At 40.7% G+C, this 19654-nt stretch overlaps 1 protein-coding gene across 2 annotated transcripts in view; it reads left to right on the top strand.

The window, feature by feature from the left end:
* The window catches only part of LOC137873988 (metabotropic glutamate receptor 4-like), a 153029-nt gene that overhangs the window by 18815 nt on the left and 114560 nt on the right, over window positions 1-19654 (top strand). For both annotated transcript variants that reach the window (XM_068712535.1, XM_068712536.1), the window contains exon 2: window positions 8397-9432. In XM_068712535.1, coding sequence (XP_068568636.1) covers window positions 8878-9432 — 555 coding nt within the window. In that variant the 5' untranslated portion in view covers window positions 8397-8877. The remainder of the gene's footprint in view (window positions 1-8396; window positions 9433-19654) is intronic.

Raw genomic sequence — 19654 nt, 5'->3', positions numbered from 1 at the left:
ATATGAGGTTTGGACACATGTAGTGAGGCTCTGTGGGACAGCCTCAGCAGGTAACTGTAATGAAATGTAGTACCGAACATTGGACCAAAGTGGTAAAACTCAATTCGATTTGGTATCTTCTCCAAAATTCTGACATATTTTCCAACTATTATGCTTATTTCAGAAAAGACTGTTTAGTGTACGTCTGTTGTCTTGTTTGTTTTTTTGCGGTTGTTCCTTTGCAAAAAAGATTTCAAGATTTGTTTGACATTTTGAATACGAGTAGCTGTTTGTTAGCTGGTTCCCTGTTGTCTCTCAGAGGCGGACCCATGATCCTCTCTTATAATCTTTGCTTGTAGGCCTAGTGTGTTCCCAAACAAGTAACAGGTTTTACATAATCAAGCCTTTTCTGTATCTTTCTCTCAGATACACTGAAATGGAAAAGTCCTGCACTCTGGATGGGGTGGAGATAATTGTGCTCAGAAGGGAGGCCCTCTGATTCTGGATAGAGTCCCTGGGGGTTGTGCATTTTTTAACAGCTGCAGGAGATTCAATATTATTAGTAATATTAATAATATTAGTATTGGTTTTGTGAAGGTGGTGGCTCTGTCGTAGAAAACCTCGCTCTTTCATGCATTTCTCTCTAGGATTTGGCTTCAATGGGAAGATTTGAGGTCAGATTGAGGCTCAAACTTCAACTGCAGCCCTGAAACATGGGCACTTGCAGCTATTTGTGCGACTTTAAACAGCCCCTGTTCCCATTATCTCTGGAAATCTAACAAACCCCAGACTATACTGATATGCCCTAGTTTTCCATATGTTGCAGCTTCGAGAGGTTCTGTTGGAAATAGGTCTCTCGAGGGCACCGGTTTGATAAGACATAAATTCCTTAATCCTGACAGGCAGGCAGGTCTAGTTCAACAGATACAGTAAATCAATCAATGTGTCTGAGCAGTAGCAGCCTTCTGTATCGACTGTGAACCCCCCCTTGCCCCCCTTCTCACAGACACTTTCTAGGACACGCTTGACAGTGATGACTTGTGATATAGTCTGTCTTCACATTCCAGCTTCCTACTCAGCCTTTATAGTTTGTATTGTTTAAAAAATAGAAACAAGCTTGAAGAGGAGAAAAAAAGAAGTGTATTTGACCCACAAGATGAAGTACGCTAGGCATCATTACCAACCAGCGCTTAGAGTCAACAGGAGGCTGGAGATGGTTCACCTCATGCCATCTTTTCACTGGTCCATTAACCAGCTTCACAGAAGGGAGAGAGTGAGAGAGCGCAGCCTTCGGTGCTAGAGGCTTCGAGACACCAGGACGTTTGGATATATGTGAACCTGTAGCGTCAAAATTCAAGCCTGCCCTCTGAAACATATTCAATCCAGGCCCCAAGGTTTGCATGTGATGATAGGTAGGAATTGAAAGCTTTTATTGAGAGGAAACCTGGTGGCGGGGATGAATACCAAGTAGAGTTTTTTTCTTCTCAAAAGCAGAGCTTAAACAAGTGTAGGAGCCTCAGTGAATAAAGGATAAGACGAACGGTGGGAACTGAGGAATATGGGGGTGTGTATTTCATCATTACCGCAAGATGTTCGCCATTGAATCAGTCAAGTCAGTGAACGGGAAGTCAACAATTTTTAATACGCTCCTCTGACTTCCCCTCATAGCGTCTTCATCCTTTTAAAGCGGCATGAGATTTCTCCCTCCGCTCCTCCACGGCGGGAGAATCGAGGCTTGTTCTCACATTTCAGTCCATTTATATCCTGCCAGATGCAGCTCAGTAATCTTAGCCTGCCATTAGCCTGCACAAGAAAGCATCCAGTGCAAGTAAACAAAAAAATTAAGGGATGGCCCATTTCTTCCTTTCCCACAACTGTTCCTCAACCCTGTCATGCACATGATTTACGATTTCTTCAAAACAAGGCATTACATCCGCCGCTTTTGACAAATCACAGCTCTGGCCTTTGTGTTAATGAGCCTTGTTTGCATGTCCTCAAATTTCTGTAGCCGGCACAGAAATGGAGCGGCTCTCTGTTGTAGTTGTCATAAAGTTGATATTTCGCGAGATAAATTGCAGCCGTGTTTCCTCAGGGTTCTCAGCGACGGGAAATCAAACGGCCACAGTCAGCTATTGCATAATATCATATCTTAGCAAGAATAACCGCATATCTCAGGGTTCTAAATAAGTCACAACTGTCAACTGCGTTTTGCTGCTTCTGTAATTAATGCGCCCTAGAGTTAAAATATTCAAGTCCCTCGCTCCATCTCGCTGTCTGTCCAGCAGTGACAAAACACATCAAATGTCAAGGGAAAGAGATTGGGATCATGTCAGTCATTTTCTTTTTTTTTTCAGTGAAAAATGCTTTTCCCAGTAGGCACCTCTCTCAGTGATGTGCAAAATACATACATCATACCGGACATGATCCCATCTATTTTTAGTGACCTGTTTTAGTACTTCATTTTTGAAGAATTCACCTGAAGCCACTTTTTGATTCCATCGATTATTTATTTTTATCCTCACACTGTAGAACGAGTAGTTGATGAATGGATTAATTGACCAACAGACATTTAATCTGGATACATTTTGATTATCGAAAACTGGGGTTTCTGGGAGATTGTGATGAGCAATTTTCTGATTTCAAAGCAATTGTGGGTTAGGCCTATTTGAAAAAAATAATCTTCAAATTAATTGATTATAAAAAAAAATCCTTAGTTGCACTCCTTCAAGGTAAAGTCTGATGTACAGAGAGTTGAGACGCTTAAAAGTAATACACAAATACCAAAATATTATTGCACATGCAGAATTGATCAACAAACCAAGCAATTAGTACATCTTTGACTCTCCTGAATTGCCGTCCAATCACTAATCATAATCATTTGCCCTCTGTATTGAATTTAAGTACTGAAACGATCTTTGAATTATAATTAAAAGTCAAAAATTAGAGTGTGCTGAGGAGTGTGTCTGTAGAACTTTGCTAAAATTGATACTGATATACTGATTATTATTGTGAGAGAAAGGCAGATTTCCCTCAGGATGGTAAAGATGATCACACTGAAGTAAACGATGAATGAGGTTTTACTGTGGAAATTGATTGAGATTAGTTGTATCATGGCTCTTCAGCAGCAGTTATATCTGGCTCATTTGTGTAGGAAATGCTTAAGGTGGTCTAAAATAGAAACGGGGTCGCGTTGAACCGAAGAAGTGTCGTAATTGGAGCAAACTAATAGACGCAGTCAGGTGATGTGACAGTTGTGTCAAAAGCTGTAACTGTAATTTCCTTTTAATTTGGATTATTACAGTATCCACTTCAGCTTGCCCTGCTTTGAGTGGTAGTTTTCTCGTTGCCAACTGTTTACTCTGACAACTGTAGTCGGTTATTATTGTGAAGTATGTAAAAGTGGTGGGAAACACTCCTCAGCTGCAGGCTTGGCTGAGCTGCTGCTTAAAACAAAAAGGTTGAAACAGAAGAGAGAAGAAACCGCACATTCAGGCTGCAGAGATGTGAGTGAGTGGAGGCTTCTTTCTATTGTGAAGTCTGACGCAAACTGATATCAAGGTCCTGAGTGAGGCAGCTGGCAATAAAGTCTCTGTTCATCAAGACTTCTTTTCTGTAGCGATGCATAGAGGCGTGTGAAGGCCTGAAGATTTACTCTGTCAAAAGTATACGCACATACTGTAGGAGAATGGTGCAGCGATGGAAATGTGTAATACTAAGAAAAATATAGATCTAAAAATGTTTAGCATGATAATGATCCTTGCATTGATGATATATTATCTTAAGGTGTTGAACTTTATAGCAGAAAGATGGATGGAAAATGAATCAACAACTATTGTGATAATCGATGACTCGTTTCAGCCATTTTTCAAGCAAAAAACGTTAAATCATTTCAATTCAGACTCACTACTTCAGGGTTTGAACTGTTGGGCGGACAAAACAAGACATTTTAAGACTCACACTGGGAGATTATAAAAGGCATTTCATACTAAAGAAGATGAATCTATTCATCAAGAAAATACACCTCAGATTAGTCAATTATGAAAATATAAGTTAATCGCAGCCCTGAATAATTGACTAGCGTGAGCTGACGTAATGATAAATGCTGTTTACAGATGGTTACAGGGATGCAGTAGAATGCTGCGCAACATGATGCTGAAAATGACAGAGCAGCTTACAGCAACAATTCAACAAAATTGCTGTTAAAATTAGAACAGTGTCAACATTTTATTTCAGACAGAAAAAGCAGATCAGTGACAGATGGCAGGCTCAGTTGAGTGTGTGGCGCTAATTGTATTGCAGTTTTCTGTCTTTGCTGCTCGAAAAAACAAGGTATTACCCCCAGACCACTTACAAATGTATCGATACATCCTTCTAACGCTCATTTCAGTCCTTTTTTCTTCTTCTTTCGCTAGAAACACAGTGGCAGCCTTTTCTAAGCTCTCCAGTCCTTGTCTGCAGCTTAGGCCTGCTCTCTCTATTCACTTTCCTCAGGGCAGCCTTCCTCCACCTTCCTATTGATCGGCTGTGCAGCATCAACATGCTGGAGTGTCAATTAGAGAGCCCCTCCTGCCCATCTGTGAGAGGAGAGCTAAAACACATCTATAAAAGTTTCCTTGGCTGGCTTCGCCATCCAGCAGCTGCTCGATCTCACAAGATGAAGAGGGGAACAATCTGCTGAAAATAAATATATAAATAAATATATATATATATATATATATATATATATATATATATATATATATATATATATATATATATATATAATAATATATAATAATAATTGGATATGTATCCTTGTTTGTATTCATAATGTTCAACTTGCAATACTGATGGGACTGCTTGGGAAATAGCTGCAAAACTTCCAGCATGAAGTGCTGAAAAAATCCGAGGCCGTTTCAGTGAGTGCCAGTGTGCACAACACATTCTTCATCTTCAAAGAGAACACTTCCTAGGTCTCTTTCAAGGTGACGTACAATTGTGAGGGCTGGCTGGGTCGAGTGGAGAGGAAGCGACGCATGTTTCTCTGTGAAAATAGTTGCTGTTTCGTGTGGCATTGCTACTCTCCGCAGCCCCAGTCTACAGTATGCTGGCACATCTTTTTGGATCAAATCCTCTCCAGTAACTTAGCTGTTTGTATTCTGTTCAAACACAAGTTGTCTCTAAACCTCCTTCAGACATCTTGCACGTTGCAAACACTTCCCTAAATATGTAAATGTTCTGAAAACTTAGTCTTGGTGACAGATGTGTCAGACAAAGCGAGACCAGACACGGTGTCAAACGACACCCACACCGTGTGTTCTTGTACATTCAAAGTCTTCTTATTTGATAATATTTCAGTCCAAAATACTCATTAAGTCAAAACTCCTTTAATGAAGTTGTCAAAACAGACATCTTTAATGTGCAGAAAGTAAATACAGATTGTTTCGAATATATGTTTGTAGGTTTTGCACTAATCAGAATTAAGCTATTTCTGTAGATTCAGCTGGCGTAGCTGGCCCGGCAATCTAACAACACTTATTTGCCTGAAGGTTGTTGTATGGCCTTTTGAAATGAATGCATAGTCTATTCCGAGACCTGTTTTGGCACCTGAGGAAAGGTTGTTCCCCTGATATGAATCTCCAGTAATTCCTGCAGCTGTCTTTGACATTTTGGTTTTAGTCGGTGTTGTAAATGTTGTGGTTCGCCATTAAGGGCTGATATGTAAATACCGTATGCACACGTTCTTTCCTCTCATTCAGCGCTCAGGTAACTTGTCTTCTTTTTGAACACCGTGTACATTGTGGTGCCTCAAAAGCAAACCAAAGCTGAGGTCGGTTTACAGTTACAGTATTTTAAAATAAGATGTACAGTGGAACATTGATAAAAAAGTAACCGGATTTCACTGTATGCAATAACGGCACTTTCTATTCAGTTACTACATACATGCCATGTTGAATAGAGCTCTGAAAGGAGGCCTGCCTTAACCAAGATGAATGTTTATAATGGGATTCGTGGGTTTTTCAAAAGAGTGACGTCAGTTTCTGAAATAATTTATTCCGAGGATACAGCCAGCTGTCACCTGAAGCGCTGAGATCTTTAACATTATCGAATACATTACATACATCCCGCTTGAAGAGGAAACACTTCATAATGTATCCGAAACGAGACAAAACAAGCTGATTAACATGATAGTGCTCGGTGTAATCTTGTGAGGGAGATGTTTTTCCTTCAGTTGCACTCAAGATACTCCCTCAGGTGGGCTAGCTGTTTTTCAGTCTGAAGGAGACGCGAGCTGTCTCCCCACCAGCTCATATTTTGTACAAACATGACATCTGATGACATCTTTCTTGAAATCTGCAGTCTTGCAGAACCATTTTTGGAACCCTTCAATTTTTACAGCTGTATTTTTTTCTTTTCTTTCTCTTGCCTATCTATGCCGAGGTATGTTGGCAGCTCACTGCCTTCTCCTCAGTGTACGCTCTGATGCTAGATATGGTTTGTATTTGGTGACGGGGGCCAAGGTGAGTTGGCTGGCTTTGCAGTTGTCATGTGCTCTGCGGCAGTTAAAGTGAACCTGCAGTGAATCAAGTCTGAAAAATTACTTCTCACTCAGTAGGAGATAGTTGGGTGCATTCAAAGGACCTTGTCACTTCCAATATGCTCTCAATGAATCTCAGCCGTTGCCGATCCGAGGCTTCAACCCTCTCCGCTGGAAAACCAATGTCTACAGCTCTATTCTGTCCCTGTGTGCTGGGAGATTGCTCATTCAGAGTCAATTTCCGCTTCAGGAACGAACAAAGTGAAGCGTAGATATGTACATACATGATTGCTTGTAGTGGCATATTTTGTGTCTATATGGCGTGCATCTATAGTTTGTGTCGGAGAAAGAAAAAAGGGAATGATAGTGTCAGATTGTGTCGGTGTGCATTACACACCTCACAGCAGTGAAACAATAAACAGAGCCACGTCAAAACCGATGTAGGTAGGTAGAGAGCTGAAACAATTTGTTGATTAACAATATAGATAATCAGCAACTTCTATCAATTGTTTAAATCAATTTGATGGTTCCAGATTCTCCAGTGGATTAGCCACTTTTTCCAGTCTTACAATTTAGTGAACTAAATATCTTTGTTTTGTTTTTTTACTTTCTGATTTGAAGCTATCTCCTTGGGCTCTGGGAAATGATTATACAAATATTTCTTTTAATGTTTTGAAGACCAAACTTCCAAACAAAAGAGTAAGCGAGATTAATTCATAATGAAAATGATCGTTAGTTGCAGCTCTAGTGAGGTAGGCTGCATCTGTCATCAGAGAGGTGAAAATAAGGTTTTTATAATTCATGTTTTTAATGTATTGAAGCTCTGTATATACGTCATCAGTAGCCTATAAGTCCAAAATGTTGACATCCCTTCATGGGAAAAATTACAGGCAGCGCCAGTGATCCAGATGATAGTTCTGTCATTCTGAAAATGTTCAGTATCATATAATGTGTTACTGGCTGCTTAGAATCAGAAGTCAGCTTGCTTCTTGCAGTGATTTCTTAAGGTGGGTATTTTTCCTTTTTGCCGACTGTGGATATAAAAGCTGCTCTCAATCTGTAATAGCATAATTACAATTTCAAACTCATTTCGGAGACCATACCCCCTTCGGTTTGGTGTACTTTTTCTTTTAGCCTACAAGGCACCGGCTTGGACAAGCTTAAGAGACTCTGAGACCCACATATGAATATCCATTATAATATCTGTAATTGATTTTGCCTGTAGTAAGCAGAAATACATGGGTAAGAGGTCCATTTGGCACAAAGAGATATCAGCTTTATCTGTGGCCTATTCAGTCATTTTGAACTCTTCACTTTAAATCCTTAATCTTTCTGAAGATTTGTCAGGCTTCGAAGAAGTAATGTGGCAGCAATGGTGATACATTTTCTGGAAAATAATGATTTTATAGAAAAAATACCAACACAGAACAGCAACCAAACTACTACTGCCGATGCCAACAGCACAGTCTTGTGTTCCTGGCACCGTCGTTTTTCAATTTGATTCAAAACCAGTTCGGCTTAAAATCAATAGCAAAAGTAGTAAACATGATATTCAAAGAATGCCACGCTATTGTGATAGCGGCTGAGCACATCCATTGACAAGGTTTATAGGTGACGATGAAGCGTGTGGCTCTGACTCGCTCAGCCCTGTCAACCTTGGGAGTCCATGGAAACCTTTTGAATTGAAAATGGTAGACGTAGGAGGACTACATAAGAAAAAGAAACTAGTTTTGTGAGCAGAACTGTCTCTTCATTCCACATGATGCTGCACTAAAAAGGTTAAGCACAAAAAAAAGAGGTATTGAAAAGCTCATACCAACACAAATCCCTTTGCCTCCTTTTGCCTTTTTTCTGTTTTCACTGTGCGTTGTCTCACTGTCTTCTCTTTTTCATCTTTCAGGAATTCACTGTGAAGCCTGTGGACCTAAGCAGCCCTGAGGGCTCTGACATATACCAAATCCCTGCCCAGGGGAACAGGGGAGATTAAAAACTTCTGATTGAGGTGGAGTGGAAAGAGACACACAGAGAGAGAAGGGGGGGAGAGACGGAGAGAGAAAAAAAGCTTATCATTCACCTTTGTTCTTTCTAATGCCCCAAGTGAAGGATCTCCATAGGCAAGTCTGCGAATAACAACAGACACAAGAGCAGCTGCCCACCACTGTGGTCGGATGATGGAGTGAAAGAGGAGAAGAGAACAGGATTACACCCTGTGAAATAGCCAACCTCATATCATAAATTAATTGAATGACTGGGAGAAAGGAGAGACATGAGAGGAAGCCTTTTCTGTGCCAACTGCTTCAAGAGGTATTGCAATTAACCCTCCTAAAACAATACCTGGCTTCTGCTGTTTTCTGATTGCTGGGTTTGGTTGTACCGCGTGGATGCGTGCTCGGGCTGCGGCCATGTTTCAACCACCGGTGTGTAGACCGGATTGGAACAGCCGGATTCTGCTGCTGCTGCTGCTGCTGCTGCTTGTCTACAGCTCCCTCAGGGCCGCACAGGCTGCCAAACCCAAAGGGCCGGGACAAACGCATTTGAACTCCATCCGCATCGACGGGGATATCTCCTTAGGTGGGCTCTTCCCTGTACACGCCAGGGGCCACGACGGCAAGCCATGTGGGGAGCTGAAGAAGGAGAAGGGCATACACAGGCTGGAGGCCATGCTCTTTGCCCTTGACCGCATCAATAATGACAATAACTTGCTGCCTAACATCACACTGGGGGCGCGCATCCTGGACACCTGTTCCAGGGACACACACGCCTTGGAGCAGTCGCTCACCTTCGTGCAGGCCCTGATCGAGAAGGACGGGACAGATGTCAAATGTCTGGGTGGGGGAGCACCAATCATCACCAAACCTGAGCGGGTGGTGGGCGTCATTGGAGCCTCCTCCAGCTCCGTCTCCATCATGGTGGCAAACATACTGCGCCTGTTTAAGGTAAGGACATCGGCATACGTTTTTTTAATTTTTTTTTTATCAAGATTTGAGTTTCCACTTCTTAGTGTCTGTGAAATGCACAGAACAAAGAACATGAGCTGTGTTTGCTGTTGAATACCGTAAGACACTTGTACCTGTGATTTGTGGTGTTTTGGCTTTATTGATTCTCTTGTATATTCGTTTGAATAATTAATAACAACAGGAGCTGCAGAACAGTGTGCGAGAACACTATGTGTTGGAGATCTGCTGCCACACGATGGACACTTTAGAGAGAAGATAAGATTGGTAAATCTCATCACTCTGACTGTTGCCCTGCAGGAGTTGGTTGCTAAGCAGTGAGAGGTATTGCCTGTCACAATACAGAAGTGATTAATAGAATACGACTTAATTTCATTTTTACCCCATAGCCAGTCTTCCAATCGGTTTGTTGTATACATCTGCTTACACGGTGTAAAAAATATCTTCGGTTCATGTACATTTGAACATTTCATAAATTATTTAACACATTTAGTCTTCTATCCAGCCATCCTTGGCAAGTGCAATAGCTCTTTCTACTTTACTGAAGCTTTCATTGCTATTTACTGCTCGACTCGCTGTAAAATAATACAACCCATTTTGAATTTGAAAATAATTACTTTTTATGAATTACTGTCATGTATTTGAAACAGTTTCATGGGTAATTACACATTTTAGCACAGGTATTACTCAAATCACTTTCCTTGGGTCCGGCGAGGTAGCTTATTTACATTTTGTTTTTAATAAACTAGACTTTAAAACCAACTTCAAAATATATTTCAGAACCTCTGTGCTCTGCTTTCACCTAAAAAGCTGATTATAATCCTGACTTCAAAATGTACTTTCACCTTGATCTCATGTGAAAATTCATTCTCTCATCTTGAGAAGTGGTCAGCTGGTGGCTCAGTCACAAAACTATCCCTGCTGCTGATTCAGTGTTTTAATTTAGGACACCTCAGCAGGCCAGGTGTTTACTGTCATCTTAATGGGCCCTATGCTACCTTACCTGGCATCATACAAATAAATCTGGATTTCTGGTCCTACTAAACATTGATGATTCGGATTGTCAATCGAGGTTAGTTGAAGCATCAGACTTTTTGTCGTCATTACACAAAGCAAACCAAGATAACAAGATGGCAGGTTACAAAGTTTTAAAGACGTAGTTACCCGACTGCAAACATAGGGTAACTGTTACGGAAATAGAAGACTTCACCTTCTGCTCTAAGAAATTACAATTTAATTTTTGCTATTCTCTGACATTTTATAGAACAAAAGATTTATTAATTTTAAAAAAATGTGGCCGCTCAATTAATTATGAAAATAATCATTAGTTGCTTTCTTAGATGATGGAAATGGAAGCTAGAGCTGCGTGTTGTATGCCCTGTTTTTTTTTCTTCCTTTATGTCTGCTCGCCCCTTTGATGCTCTCGGCTCATGATACTGAATGCTAGACTACTCTTGAACTAGACCAGACTCTGGCACGACTTCCACTACTGCCTTCCATTGCGATCAACACTACACCAATGCCATGCTGGAGAGATGCACTGCAGTGTGATAGGACGTTATTACTGAGCTACGATTTGGATAGCACTTTTTATTTCATTGACTGTGCGAATCCTGTGTTTTCACATTCCTGTTGATAATCATGTTTGATGTGAGTAAAGTGAGTCATGAGGTAAAGCATGATTTCACATGTAGGCTGTTTCGGGCACTGTCGACTCGTCACTAACAGAAATGCATCGATTTGCATAAAGTGAGTCAGCGCCGTTACACTGTAGCAGTTTAGTGTGGGATGGTTGGTGGATAAAAAAAAGTAGGATCTGCATCAGTAAATATAATCGGCATCAAGTAGCTCCAGATTTTGGTGATATGGATACAATGCTTTTCTTTCTTTTTATTTACGGTGCAGTGTGTAAGTTTTGGCGACATCTAGCGGTGAGGTTGCGGATTGCAACCAACTGAAACTTCTCTTGTGTACCAAGTGTGTAGAATAACTACAGTGGCCGACATAAATACGGGAATGGCCCTATCTAGAGCCAGTGTTTGGTTTGTCCATTCTGGGCTACTGTAGAAACATTGCAACCGGCACACTGAAGAGGACCCACTCCGATATAAACAGCTCCTTCTAAGGTAATGATTCTTATTTTCAGTTAATCATACACTATAGAAAACATACTTATTAATATTAAATTCCATATCTGCCAATAGACCCCCACCCCCAAATGCTGCACAATGTACCTTTCATGTTTTTTTGTGTACTAGTTAATCTAATACGCAACAGCCAGCAGTGTATGTTTGGTTTGATAAGCTCCCTGGTTCAACACAAACCACATGGGATGTATCCTGCTCGTCGAGGCCCCCAGCGTAAACCGGAGTGAACCCATTGTGCATCTTTTATATAATATAAAGTATCATTCTTCCTCGATGCATGGATGTGCTCTATATATGGACCTGTTCATCTACGCGTTGTCGAGCCTGCATGATCGCTATATTTCTTTCTGTCTCACACATAAAAAATGCGTATATGCGCGCTCACACAGGTAGGAGTCGGCACACAGTAATGAGCCTCTACAGCAGCAGGTTCTTGATCCCTCTCTCGCATAGAAGCCTTAAATCCTTCGTCATTAGCACAGTGCTCTTTCCCTCTTCATTAATGCACGTAAGCGGTGTCCTTGCATATTTAATTTAGATTTCTCTGATCTTCTTCCTCTTTATCCTCAATGTATATATTAGCATTTCCCTCGTCTTCCCTTTTTACCTTCAGACAGCTGGAGGTTAAGAAAGCAGCTTCAGTGAGACGACAGGATCAACATAGTGAGATTCTACCAGTTCATCGTCGGTTCCTATCACCTGGGTTATCAAGCCGCTGTATTGAAAATCGAACACTCTCTAAGACAGTCGCCAATCAATCAACATCCACTCTAATTGAATAACGGTCATTACAACAATCAAAAAAGAGAAAAAGCTCCTGACGTGAAGTAAAGCGGTCTGGTCCGTCGTATAGATTAAACAGTAAACCTTTAATGGAGAGTGGTGCGTGGTCATTTAGGTGGAGTCTTGAGTTATGGCTTCCCAGCGATCCATAGGTCAGCCAGATGCCAGCTGGCTCCCCCGGTCCTCATGGACCTGCTGATGGTCCCGGAAGGTAACCAACTTAAGTTTACGACCGTCTCATAACATGCCCTGCGCCAGTAAGACATCATTTGCTGCATGATGTAGCATGCAGAGAGAAGAGGTACAACCTTGTATACTAGCACTGCGGCTAGACATAAATGTTTGCTTTAAGTGGAGGCAATGCATTCACTAGAGTACAAGTTCAGCATACTGATGAAGACTGGCAGGCCCCTCAGACAAGTAGACATGCACATTACTGCAGCGTGTAGATGCAAACGCATGCTTACCATGTGCAAAACTGTACCACTTCACAGACAGAAACACAAGCGTACACATTTCCACGCTAACCACTTCATAACCCATGGATCAGCGTCAGCCAGCCTGGTGTAGTTAGCAGGTTTATAGAAAAGTGTTTCCTCAGCACTCAGCTGCATACAGATGTGGTCCAGAGCAGCGTGATGAATATTTTACTCCACCCTTATGTAATGGTAACACAGGGACCAGGAGCCGGAGCTCTAGAACATTTAAGTTTGGTTCGCCAGGAGGTGGGAGCCACTGTGACAAGCAGTTGGGGAAAAAAGATAATTCATGATCACAGACAAGATATGTCAGATGATTACATTATTCATTTGCGTACCAGATGCGTTCATGAAGTTGACACGCATCACCTACAACGCATTGCACTACCAGGTCTGTCCCTCTTGACTAGTATATCAGCAGGTGATCCTGACAGGGATTTAGTTTTTTTCCAAATCAACCGTATTTGATAGGTTTGGCTTGTGTTGGAAAAGAAAAAGTATTATTTTTTTTTGGAATTTCATTTGTTTCATTCTGTAAAGCACATAAGTAGCACAACAGAGAGGCAATGACCCAGGAATAAGAAGCTCAAAGCCTTCTAGCCTGCACTGCTGAATGGAAAACATTTTGGTTGGTTTTTTGTTCTGACATTCCAGTTTACTGCTGGCTGAACAAAGCATCTCGCATTCACTGAAGTGGCTAGTATCAGTAGTAAAGGGGGCCACAGAAGAGTGAAAAAATGATCCATTTAGAGGAAGGAAAGTATAAGAAAAATATAAACTTCATGCAAGAGCACACAGGCCTTCAGCATCCCACTCATTCTGGCAGTTCACCTCACCTTAGTTCATGCTCTTGATTTTTAAGTTTCACATTGAAGACACAGAAGCTGACCTACTGAGTTAGTTTTTACGCGCCTTCACACTGTGTTGGACCCTTCTCTGCTGTCTTACAATGGCAAATCATCTATGTGTCTCAGAGGGTCTCAGAGGCAAAATACAAAACATCAATTACGTGATCATTCCTTTTTCACATTTGATCCAGACCCGTGCTGTTACTACACCGCTGTAGCACGGCATTGCCGTAATTAGTGTTTGGCAGTTAAATTGTTCTCAACCCTCATGGGTTAGTTAAGTGCTTCAAACTGTCAACAAAAAGTAAGTAAATAATATTTAGTGCTGGATAAACACTGTATGTAAGGAAAAGTTGATTAGAGATTGCCCTGAGCTGCCCTTTCTGAGCCTTTTTTTCCTCATGGATTCATTTGGGGGTTTGTACATGATAACATTGCAGATAAAAGCATGTATACAATGAACCACGGTGTTGAATAATACATTTGTAAGGCAGACTAGCTGTTATGAATATACTAGCTATTATTCAAGGACTGTGAGCTAATACAATGAACCAGATTTAAAAATGGGTTCTTGCTGTATTTTTTTGGCACGCAAACAGCATCTTTACTCATCGGCTGTAGAAAAGAGAAACACATTTTGGGTATAAAAAAAGACACCGTAGTTCAAAGTTCCTTTTTAAAATCAAATTCACAGTCTTTGAGTTGCTAATGTTTGCTGTTATTGATGTATTTGCCACCTACGTGACTCATTCCGGAGCATGTGTACGCTTATAAAAATCACTCATAGTAAAGCTGCAATTACATGACAGCTGGGAAGGTAAAAGCTATCAGTGTCAATCTCAGTCAAAATATATGTATAAGGCGGAAACCCGGCCACCCAGCATACCGAGAGCAGGATGGCAGATATCATTAGCAGTTGACAGTTTCTTTCATGATTCCTTGAACGAGCGAGCCGATCCATTCTGCAGCTGTTTTGTGGTCAAAGCTCCACCACATCCCTCCTTCCCAGAGGTGCTCACCATCTGCTTTGTTGCAACCTCTTTTTAGTGAGATAACGATTATTTCCCCCCAGTGGATCCTCTACTGTTAACATTTTTGCTTCACACCTGCTTGGTAAAATGTGTAAATGTTAGGTTAGTATTAATGTACCGCAAAATCTCAAACATTTCTTATTTCTCTCTCCGGCAGCAATGAGGGAACTCATCACAAAAGATGATTTGTCTCTGACACGCACATTGAATTCCAATCGTTGTACTGAAGAGATATCTATACATTTTTTTCAGTTAACATTATTTTCATTATAGGTTTTCTGTGAGAACTAGTGTTGGGCCAGAGTAAAAAAAAATGTCTTACTGGTTTGATATTAAGCCAAACACCGGACTGGACTGGTATACCAGATTTTACCACTATAAACTCAGCAGCCGCTCCACCAAAACCCGTAGGAACGGCTTTCCACTAAAATGAGAATAGCTGGTCCACCTTTAATGTCAGCCCACCTTAAGTGAGTAATCATCATCTAATCAGCAGGTGGCAAGCTGTCCGTAATTATTTATTTCCCTGACATTTAAACGGAAGTTAAAACTTAGACTAGTTGACAGAAAACAGTCAAAATTAATGTAAATTTAATCGATAAGGTTAAACACTGCGTATAAAAGCCATTTGAAGTCATTATTTTTAGTAACCATATCAAATGCTGCTAAAATAAAATGTGTCCCCAGTGGCAGCTCTGGTTGCACCTCACAACCCTCAGTGTGTGGTGTAATATTTAATGCAACGATAGGAGGTACTGTGGTGTAAGAGGAGTCCTGGTTTAGCTTATAGGCTACCATTAGTATCGTAATTAGTTAGTGTGTAAGTTTTATTACCTTTCACCTTCTCTTACCATCTCTCTGTCTACGCCTCTCTCTATAACACACACACACAGCAAGTGATGCAGCGCTCAGCCCTCAATCGTCTCTGTCACATTAATTGTCGCAGACCTCAGTCCACAAGTCCAAATTTATTGAAAAAGAGAGAGATGCAGTAATTTTTCAAATTCCCGACATGTTGCCACTTGGCCATCAGGATCTAAACTAATGCACACTCACACACCAACGGCAGGGCCTTCGGGAGCAATTTGGGGTGAAGTATCTTGCCCAAGAGCCGTTCGTCATGCGTACTGGAGGAGCTGGGGATCGAACTGTTGGAGGACGACCCGCTCTATCTCCCACAACAGCACCACAGACATTGGAAGCTTCATTGGAAAACCTCGGTCAAAGCTTGGAATGCAAAAAAAAAAGACATTTGATACAGCCTGGTCAATCCAGTCTATAAGGAGAGAACCAGACTGACTGCTGAATTTCGGTAAGGGGATGTGGTGGCTGGCGTTTAATCGACTAGTCTACTTAACATGCAGATCCCTACAAGCAAGACATGGGAACTTGGCTTGGGTCTTGATGGGGAGCATTGATTTATCAACAAATGGCCTAAACTGTACACAGTACACGCTGTGCTGTATACATAAACAAACAAACTCAACAAACACAACATGTGCCATGCGCCTCCTCCCCAACCGCTACTGACATTTTCTGCAGGGCCTCTTAGACACTAGTGGCTCCATTAGTCTGTTTTATAAACGAACATGGTATTAATCACATTGTCATATTGCGTATTACTAATACAAGATGAATCTGGCGCTGTGACGCTGTCGGCACAGGTTGCTGATGTAAGCTACTTTTTAATTTCCCAGAACATGTCATAATGACAAATGTCGGTTCTGTTTGTTCGCACAAAAATATCATCGGACCAAACCCAACCTTAGTGAGAACCATCTCCTCCTTGTCAGCTTTTCAAAACATCTCATTTGAGCTACATTTGATCTTTTAGCCGCTTTACGTGTCCTTATTTAGAATGAAGCAATAACTTGGACAGAGCTTCTATAGAAAATGTAATCAAATGTATTAATTTAAATGCATGCTTTTCATGTTAATTTGGAGTTTGTTCTTAGACAGATCAGAGGTAAAATAATTTAATCCACTTGAAGAATAGGGTGTTAATCTTGCTTAAGAATTGTGTTTTATTTCGGTCTGTTTTTTTCTGTGCATATAAAAGGAATTTAAAGATTGACAGTCCTTGAAATCTAGCGTGAGTGGCCTTATTTTATATGGCACTTGTTCATTTTCTTTACATCGTGTTTCATCACTGCTTGGTTGAAAATGAGTTGCCCTGTTTCTTGCATTTTATCTTCGCGGTTGCCCAAAGTTTTAGTGACTCTGGATAAGCCCGATAAATAGCATAGGTTCAATCATTTAATATCTATTACATTTCTTTAAACTGTAACCTCATTGTGGACCTTGTATGGTGCATCCTTAAAACAAGAAAAAACGGGTTCATGTCATGAAATTTCATGCTTCATCTCGCCTTGTTCTGATGCTTTTTATTCCCCTATAAACCTCCTAGTGACACAGTAGAATGACGGCCCTGTGTCACAATTGATTTAGCAGCTCATTTGGGGGAATGACAGCTAAATCAAGATAAACTAGTATCAGCCCATCGAGGCATCTCACTTCAAGCAAACCCACTCGTTCAGAGAGCCAGTGACAATGCAGTCGTTCACACGGACTGATTCACTATGAAGCCATTAAAGACTGTTTTCTTCCTCGAAGTACATGCACTTCAATTTCATGCAAGAAGGTATTATTTTCTAATGTTAGTCATAATTGTTAGTAAGAGCAATTTGCCATATACTATGTAGTTCAGTGACAAATGTGCATAACTTACAAGACACATTGGAGTCCTGCTGGGGAAAAAAAGAGCAATATTGGGCCATAATAATTGGCCGATATATCTGTATCCGTGCATATCCTGTCTGATTCTCACAGATATTGATTTTTAAACAATCTAATATGGAAAGTGCTGCTTGAGTAATTTGGGAATGGTGCCATCACATAGTTTATCCAGCAGTGTGTAGTCAATACAGTGACAGACAGCTTGGCATCTGCAATGTCAACCCAATGTTTCACAACATAGAGGACAAGAACTGTGTTGGCGTAGCAAAATACTGCAAACTTAACCAAGTCCTCAGTCCAGCACTAGACGTTAGGCAGAAAGGTGGGCCAATCCTATCACTACAATACACGCTAGTCACCACCAGCTTAAGCCTATTGCATTTTACACTGCATGAATTAGCCTAGCGGCTAGCGGCCCTTCTTTTACTTAAAGCTTTTAGAATCTGTATATATATATATCAATATAATATATTTTATCACTTTAAAAAAAAAATACAACAACAAAATGACTTTAAAATACAATATAGATAAATAAATTGAAATAGATGAAAACAAATTATATATATATATATACATATATTTATATTTATATTTATTTATATTTATATTTATTTGCAGCCTCAGGCACAGGGAGCCTTGTTCGGGTGCATGGCATCATGAAAAAAGAAAATTATGTTGATGTTTTGAGGGATAATATGCAGAAATCTGCTCGCAGTCTATCCTTAGGTTGTCGCTGGGTCTTCCAACAAGACAATGACCCAAAGCATACATCGAAATTGGTCCAACAGTTCCTGAAGGATACCAAAACCAAGGTCCTGGAGTGGCCCGCACAGAGCCCAGACCTCAATCCTATTGAGAATCTGTGGTGGGTGCTCAAAGTGAATGTCCATGCTCGGAAACCACGCAATTTGGACCAGCTGGAAGAATTTGCAATGGAAGAATGGGCCAAAATCCCTCAGGAGACCTGTGCCAACCTAGTAAAGAACTACTCTAAGAGGTTGTTGTCAGTTGTGGCTCAGAAAGGGTACACTATTGACTATTAATGGCCAGGGGGCTAATCATTTTGGATGTCTCATTTTTGCCTTTTCTTGTTTCAACTCAGTGTATCAATAACATATCCTAATCAAACTTAGTGGACATTTTGTCTTTGTTATTTTGGAAACAAATACACTATAAACACTTGTTGTTAATGGTCATTTCCATGGAGAAATCAAGAGTTTTGTCTAATTTCATAAGGGGGGGGGCTAATCATTTTGGCCTCAACTGTATATCAAATGCAGATTGATATATATCATTAGCAGATGAATGTCAGCTGATAATTTGATATCTGAATTGTTTTACTCCCTAATATCTGAATGGCCTCAAATATTCCATATTGTTTGGGTTCTAATTATGTTAGATTTACTTAAAGATTTCAATAGAAGCACAGAGATTATATTCCATTCTTTATTTAACAGAAAGCTGGACTGCATCAGTGTTGCTTCAAACAGGAAAGCTGCAGCACAAATGGAAAGATAGTATAGGGCATTGCTACTTTGTAATTTTGATATGAGAGCCATCTTGGCCAGAGTACTGTAAGTCATTGTGTGAGCTGCAGAAAATAATCCTGTTCAGTTCGGGGAGAAAATACTTTTTCCATTTTCTGTATTTTACCATGCCATGCCCCCCCCGCTGCCCTCTGTGTCCTCCAACTATGCCATTAACAAAATACTGACTGTTTAATTGATCTTTTGAATTTTCGAATTTTCAGTCAGATATTATTATACTTGGCAACCAGTTGTTCTTTGACCACTGAAGGGGCTTCTGCATCATCCACGTCATGTCATTCTGCTCATGCACGCACTGCCTGCACCTTCAGTGCAAGGCTCTGTCTGTCTCAAAACATGAGAGGGGCATTTTTTTCCTGATTTGACCAAATCTTAAATTGGACCCCTCCCCCCCATAAAAGAAAATCAGCTTTTTACAGAATGGCTCAGATTTGATGGATGGATATGCTGCAGAGCTATTTTCTGCGGGCCCTGTAGACCTGTGAAGGTGTAGGGGTGGTTTGATACCGCATATTGGTACTGACTGTTGATTCGTGTTCCTGTTTTTAAGTCGGTGGTTTCCAATATTTTTGGCTTGTGACCCTTTGAATTGAAGCAATATCTTCTTGTGACCCTTTGTCCCCAGCAACATAC

The sequence above is a fragment of the Cebidichthys violaceus genome, unplaced genomic scaffold (genome assembly GCF_023349555.1).
Source record: "Cebidichthys violaceus isolate CVI_PGR_0920_01 unplaced genomic scaffold, fCebVio1.0.p SCAF_17, whole genome shotgun sequence".
Lineage (NCBI taxonomy): Eukaryota > Metazoa > Chordata > Actinopteri > Perciformes > Stichaeidae > Cebidichthys > Cebidichthys violaceus.
This window is presented reverse-complemented; position numbering and strand designations above follow the sequence as displayed.